We start from the raw sequence: 7,817 nt of genomic DNA, 5'->3' as shown, positions 1-7,817 counted from the left end.
TGTCTGCCTCTCTCTGTCTGTCTGGCGAGCACATCCACCCTATAGCAAAAACCTCCCAAAAAAAAAAAAACTTATCAGATTAAATTAAATATGGTTCACATTATACAGTCATGTGCCACATAACATTTAAGTCAGCTAAGGACCACATGTACAAGAGTCTATAAGATTAGAATGGAGCTCAAAACTCCTGCCACTTATTGACACAGTAATCACTGTGACATCATAGCACAACATGTTGTAATGCTGGTATAAACAAACCTACTGTGCTGCCAGTCATATAAAAGTTTGCTATAGCACACATAATTATGTACAGTACATAATGCCTGATAATATTAGGTCACTGAGAAAGTCATGACATATTTTTCTATGTTTTTCTATGCAAAAATGCATCATGACTTTCCCAACCACCAATAAATAACTATGTTCCTGGCTTATTCCTTCTACAGTACTTTAAAAAAAAAAAAAAACAAGGGTTTACTCAGCTGGCTCCAGGGCACAGTGGTAATGTGCTACTCAAGAGAAGCCAAATCCCACATGGTAACTGTGGTTTGAACCTCCAGCCCAGTCAACCTGAAAAACATGCCAGGCACATGTGTGAATGCCTAGGATCTGATGGTCTGGAGGACTGGAGGAAGGAGACTGTGGGGTAACCAGGCCATGGGGAGGGTGCTCCTCTTTCTCTCTCTCTGTCTCTGTCTCTGTCTCTCTCTCTCTCTTTCCCTCACTGTCACAGGTCCACACTCTATTGTAAATAAAGAAAAATTATTTTAAGAAATGAGAGAACAGGGCCAACAGGTAGCATGGTGGCTAGGGATGCTGGACTCCCACATGGCCAACAACAGTTCGAGTCCCAGACCTGGCAGCTTGCTTTCTCACCTTCCCTCTCTCTCTCTAACTGTCCCTCTCTAGTCAAATACACACACACACACACACACACACACACACACACCCCTACATATACATATAAGTATATATACATATACATATATAATAAAATAATTCTTTAAAAAAATGAAAGAACAAAATTTATTACAAAATATTATGCTATGTTATGCTGGCAGCAGCCTCACAAACTGTATGCTCACCATGTCTCTAGAGTACATCATTTTTCTTATGCTAGATTTAATTTTTGTGTTGCTTTGTGTATCATATCCCTTCCAGTGGGACAAGACGTGGAGGTGGAAGACAGTGATATTGATGGCTCTGATCCCATATAGGCCTAGGCTAATGTGTGAGGTCGTCTTAGTTTTAAAAAAAAAAGTTTAGAAAGAAAGAATAACATAATAAGACTTTTTTCATATTTTTTTAAAAGCTTATAAAATAAGGATATAAAGAAACAATATTTTTGGACAGCTGTACAATGTGTTTTTTTTATTTTTTTTTAATTGCCAGAGAGTGCATGTGCTCACCAGACAGAGAAAGGGAGAGAGAAAACCCCTCAATGGGGCAAGGTCATGCTACAATCCTTCTCTATTTCTCCACCCTATCAGGATTTGGAGTATATATGCACACATGCCTGGCATGTTTTTCATGCCACTGGGGCAAAGATTCAAACCATGATCAGTCATGTGGTATCCAACTCCTTTAACCGCTAGGCTATAGGGCTGGCCAAATGAATTGTATTATAGGCTAAGTATTATTACAAAATGATACAAAAGTTAAAGAAAACATTTTAAAGTTTATAAAATAAAAGTTACAGTAAGCTAAGGTTAATTTCTTATTGAAGGAATAAAATGTTTATTATACATTTAGTATAGCTTAAGTGTGCAGTGTTTATAAAGTCTGCAATAGTATGCAGTAGAAAATAGATCAGATGGTTGGTTGATGGAAAGCCAAGATCATATGGCTCAGGTTTCTACTGTCTGACAATAAGAAAAGAAACACGCTTCATAGTATCTACCCACACCCATATACACCTTAAATCCAGCACAAGGCTCAAAAGGAACCTTACCTCTGGTTGTTTGTTATCTGGTTGTTCTTCATAGGAACATTGAAGTCCACTCTAAAAAAAGAAACAAAGTTTCAGGGTCAAGGCCATGATCAACTTATCATTTCCATGAAGTGAGGAGAAGCACTTTCAATGAACCAGTTAAATAAGACAGAGATTCAGATTTCATCTTAAAAATAATGAGTAACATTAGAAGTCAAGATAATGGCTAGCCATGAGTAGAAAGGCAGTCCCTGGGAGAGGACACCAGGGGGCTTCTAAGGTCTTGGTAGTTCTATTTCTTTCTTTCTTTCTTTCTTTCTTTCTTTCTTTCTTTCTTTCTTTCTTTCTTTCTTTTTTGGAGAGGTTTTTGCCATAGGGCACGTGCACTTGCTAGAAAGACAGAGAGAGACAGAGAGACAGAAAGCGAGAAATCGCCCCCCAGTGGGGATGGCCATGCCGCAATCCCTTCTCCTCCATTCTCCTCTTGGGATCTTAGGCACACACGCACACGTGCCCAGAGTTTTAAGCCACCGGGTCTGGGACGCGAACCACGGTCGACTACATGGGAGTCCGGTGACGTAGCCATTATGCTAACTGCTGGTCCCTTGGTAGTTCTGTTTCTTAACCTAAATGACTGCAGAAATATGCTCATGTGCCCTTTATGTATGTATCTCATACTTTAAAAAGGTTTTTGTTTTTTGGTTTTTGTTTTTGTTTTGTTTTGTTTTCAAAATAAAACCTAACAAATCACAAAGACTAGCTCTGAAGACCCAGAAGCTAAAGCCAGTTCCATCTACGAAGATTTCTATCTAAGCTTGGAACGACAATATTGAGTTGTCAGGAAAGTCATGATGTATTTTTCTATGTAAAACTGCATCATGACTTTCCCAACAACCTAATATCTAGAGGCAGCTGGAGGGTGAGGAATAATAAGGAATCTGTTATGATTTTTTCTATACTATTTCTGTGTCTTTGTGAGGCTGACATCATTCAAAACAAAGAAACTGGAAAAATAAAATACATCAAGAGAATACTGTTCTTTTGAAGGAAAGTCTAGGTCTTTATGACTAGAAAGATATCCAGTGTCCAATATCAAGTTTACACAGTATTCTGCAAGTGATACACAGTATCAATGTAATAAGATAATATAAATAAGAGAACCTCTTTGAAAATCCCTAAGAGGGAGGGACACATGCCCCAGCCCACCTGACAACAAGCAACTAGAAGGGAAGCAGTCAAGACAGCACAAGCAAAAAGTTCACTGCAGTCTCTCCTTTCTTACCCAACAGATTATTCCTTTACCATCTTTAAGAACCAATTCTTTTCAATTCCTTAAAACCTCATGTGACTGAAAATAATGATGTATGGTAGCTATATTTTTTTTTTGAGATTTTTGCTATAGGGAGCATGCACTCGCCAGAAAGAGAGAGACAGAGAGACAGAAAACAAGAAATCACCCTCCAGGGGCGGATGGCCATGCCACAATCCCTTCTCCTCCATTCTCTTCTCAGGATCTTGGGCACACATGCACATGCACCCGGAGTGAGTTCAAGCCACCGGGTCTGGGACTCTAACTGCAGTCAACTACATGAAAATTTAGTGACATAGCCATTACACCAACTGCTGGTCCCAATGGTAGACGCTGGATTCTCACATGGCCGACTGCAATTCAAGTCCCAGATCTGGCAGCTTGCTTCCTCCCTCCCTCCTTCTCTCTCTCTCTCTCTCTCTCTCTCTCTCTCTCTCTCTCTCCCCCTCCCTCCCTCCCTCCCTCTCTAGCCAAATTGAAATAAACAAATGAATAAATAAAGTTAAATAATTCTTTAAAAAATAAAAAAGAAAGTCTTCAAAATAAAAAGCAATATGCCTCTGAAGAAACTCTATTTCGGGCCACTTGATTATGATTCTAAGCATCTTCTTTAAATATCTTGCCGGAGGTTCCTGCCAATCTTAAAGTGCATTCTGAAGAGGATAGAGTATCCCATTACCATGGGTCGTTCTCCCCCCCCCCAGCCTCCCAGAAGGCCTGTGATCAAAAGGGCTAATGGCAAGAAGGTTAGCACAAGCCAGCCCTTGCAGTGCTGCTCCCTGTCCCCAAGACCTCTACAAGGAGTAATATCTTTGGGCAGAAACACTCAAGAAACCTCTCATCCATCTAAGCTGCCATGGCACCAGCTTACTGATGAAACTGGATTTCTACTCTCTCCTCATTGCTCTCTGGACTACATCCCCTCATCGTTTCCCACACTCTGAACAACACTCTGCTCTTAGCTTTTCCTCTTAGGATTCCAGCACAGGAACTGCTCTCACCTACACATCCTACTTACCCCATTTAAAGTAAAATCTGCACCCCTTTCTTCATTTCTCTGAAACACTGTCTGAGATAAAGTCAGCTATCACATCCATCAGAATGGTTAAAATAAAAAATAATGACACCACCGAATACTGGTGAGGATGCAGGGAAAGGAATCACTCATATATTGCTGGTAGGAAAGAAATGGTACCACTGCTTTGGAAAACAGTCTGGGGATCCCTCAAAAGGGTAAATATGACCTACCAATTCCATTCCTAGGTGTCTACCCAAGAGAAATGACAACATGTATCCATACCAAGACTTGAACAGAAATACTCATAACAGCTTTATTTGTAATAGCCCCCAAATGAAAACAACCCAAATGTCCTTCAATGGGTAAATAGTTAAACTGTGATACATCTATACCATGGAACACCACTCGGCAATTCAAAGGGATGAAATGTTGATACACATGAACTTAGATAAATCTTGATGACATTACATTGAGTGGAAAGGGCAATCCCAAAAGGTTACATGTATTATTTCATTGCTATAACATTTGCAAAATGACATTTTAGAAATGAAGGGCAGATCAGTAGTTACTAGGAGTTAGGAATGGGGGTATGGGGAGGGATGTGACTATAAAGGGTAGTATCAGAGTAATGGTGGTAGTGATCAAACAGTTCTGTATCTTGATTGTGGTGGTGGTTACACAACTCTACATGTGCTAAAATGGCATAGAACTATATATGTGTTATAGCAATGTCAATTTCCTACTTTTGATGTTATAATTATACAATCTCTATCTCTTCAGAGAAACTGGGTAAATGTAGGACCTCTCTGTACTATGTTTGCAACCTGCTGAGAATTTGTAATTATTTCAAAATAAAATGTTAAAGAGTTAGTTGGAATAAGAATATCAAGTCTGTCACCTGAAATCTCAGGATTCCAGGCCCAGTTCCATTTTTAAAACTCTCAAATTAGCCATACCTATCTTTGTTTCACTGTTTTGACTGGAAAATTAGCATATTTTGGCTTGGAGACTTCTCTGTTCTCAGTTTTTCCTGTTTCTCTTTCCACTACTTTAAAGCTGTTGCTTAACAAGTTACAACAAGTTAGAGAAAATCCACTGAGTTTGTAAAAGAAAGAAAAAAAGGAGGGAACAAGAAAAAGGGAGGTGCTATTCAAGCAAAGGATGACTGACAACCTATAAGAAAAAGAAAGGAAATGACCTTGCAAAATAGGCAGGAAGTTACTTACATAGAGCTATAAATCAACTTGGAGGCCTAAAAAAATGGAGGTGGAACTTAGCAATTAACCAGTTAGAGGTTTCTAGCTATCTATAAAGTTTTCTCAACAAGTCAATTGCCCTTGGCAATTCACACCAAGAGACCACAAAGTCAGCAAACACCAGAGTGCTTTCTTCAGGACAGTGAGAGGAGGCAAGTGAAGCACCCATAGTTGGCAGGCCCCATTTCAGACACACTGCCAGCAACCACCACATAAAGGCACTGAAACAAAAAGGAATTGAGCTGACAAGGCATGACTGCCTAGGCTCCCCCAGAAACTTAGTGCCACAATGTGATTCTATTCAAAAGAGATGCATTAAAAATCAGGGAACAAAGTAACTTCCTGCCCTCAGCCTAAATAAATACAATGTATCCAGGTTGCAGGGGGGGAATTATTAATTGTAACATTCAGTAGACAAAGGTCCTTTTTAACTATGCTCTCTAAGAATTTAGGGGACCTGGTTGGCAACCAAGTAGACCAAAATTCTAGTCCTGGCTCAGCCACTAACCTGCTTGTTCAGTAACCTTGGATAGGTCATTTTCCATCAGTGAATTTGCCAGTCATTTCAAGGCTTGAGGTTAATCTGTGTTAAATCAAACTTTATTAGATACAGAGGAAGAAAAGTTAAGCACTTCCTCCAGTGATACTACCAGCCAACCGAGTTTATTGCCCTAGCCAGTTGTCCCCGGGGAGAGAAAAGTTTAAACCCCATGAATGAAGTCACAGGAAGGTGGCCCGCATCATCCTCTACTCCTTGTCTTTCACATGGTGCATATTCTGGAAAGGTCAGCCTCGAGCACAGTGGAGTGGGAGGAAATCATTAAAACTTAAGAGCTATAATAATTGCATGCCATTTTCCACCTGTCCTGTTTTTCATAGGATCCATCCCCTTTCCTTAGGATCATGAGAGCCAGAAAGTGTCCTTATCTAATACTAGGATGGCTGCAGATCCTACTTTGTCCAAGTTACAAAAGCTTTGCTTTTGTCACTTAAGAAAATGTGGAAATTGGCATTTTCTCATGGACATAAGCTACTGGGTTCTTCTATCTGGATAGCAAGGCAGAGAAAGCCATCTGCAAACTACTATTGACCGTAATGAAATGAAAGAGGAGAGCTACATGAACTTTTGGGTACCCATACAGTTCTCCAACTCATAAGTGCCCTCATATGTTTAAAGCTATGGTAAAGGGAGATCCCCTATGCCTCATGTGTCTGTTAATATCCAAAAGATCCCCTTACTTAAGCCAGCCCAAATTGGGAAAGGGGCTGGATCACACCATTCACATGCCTGACCTTCAATCAACCACTTCCCAAAAAGGTCAAGGCTGCACAAGGCAATCGATGTTTACCCTTATGGCACCTCAGAAATGCCATCCTTGAATTTTGTCAGGGTATACCTGAACAGTCAAGTCTATCAGTTACATAACTAACTGTCCTCCTGCACTTTGCTCCTGGCACACACAAATGTACCCAACCCACGTTACAAAAAGGATAAATGTAAAAAGCTCCATCACCATGCTAGTAACTCAGATAAAGGAGAAGCCATGTTGGTAAGTGATCAGGGACCCACGTGTGTCCCCAAACTGCACAGAACTGGGGAATCGGGCTCATTCTTAATATCCTGCTTCTCTAGCCACAAGTGAGGGTGAGGTTGGAGGACAGCAAGTCTGAGCAGCCACACCCTGTTTTACCAACTCCCAGCATGTGTCACAATTCTGATGCAAACTTCATGGTCTGGAGTCCAAAGACACAGTAGGGTGGCAGAAACCAGTTACATAAGCGCTGCAGGGCCTACCCCTGTGCGTCCCGCCCCACCCTACCACCTCCATTTCTTTAGAGGGGCTCTACTCTGGAACATTTCAATCAAATTCTGGGAAAGATATCCTTTTGTGCAGGGATCTCTGAAATGGGGACCCTTTCTCATTTGTCTGAGACGGTCTAAGATGGAGGGTCTAAGACGGAGGCGGAAGGGGTATTAACCAAATGACCTTTCAAGGTCCCTTCCTCTGGGCCTAGAGATTTACAGAAAATGCACTAGGTTCCACCTTGCCCACTGGGAGCTGCAGGCGATGGAATTGCATTTCAGGAACAGCAAAGATGATAAAACAGGCCCCGGGAATCCGAGCCCTTGTTCAATGAGATCAACCTCCAAAGGTGACTACAGCCGCTTTCTGGGCTGGGAAAAATGCGGTTGCAAACCACCAAACCCGGGAATAGCCTCAGCCGCAACGGAAGGCGGCCTCGCCTAGGAAGCCTAGGATCTTGTGACCCAGGCCCAGCTGAGCGGCTAAAAGCAACTTTGAG

General features: G+C 41.2%; 1 protein-coding gene across 1 annotated transcript in view; it reads right to left on the bottom strand.

Moving 5' to 3' along the window:
- Nucleotides 1-2,002, bottom strand: part of PGK1 (phosphoglycerate kinase 1) — a gene marked incomplete at its 5' end in the record, with an annotated part of 20,104 nt that extends 18,102 nt beyond the window's left edge. The window contains 1 exon segment of the mRNA XM_014587910.1: nt 1,952-2,002. Within this exon segment, the coding sequence (XP_014443396.1) occupies nt 1,952-2,002 (51 nt within the window).
- Between the last annotated feature and the right edge of the window lie 5,815 nt (nt 2,003-7,817).

Source organism: Tupaia chinensis, unplaced genomic scaffold, assembly GCF_000334495.1.
Source record: "Tupaia chinensis unplaced genomic scaffold, TupChi_1.0 Scaffold000243_1, whole genome shotgun sequence".
Lineage (NCBI taxonomy): Eukaryota > Metazoa > Chordata > Mammalia > Scandentia > Tupaiidae > Tupaia > Tupaia belangeri.
The sequence above is the reverse complement of the archived record's forward strand: the minus strand, read 5'-3'. Positions and strand labels throughout refer to the sequence as shown.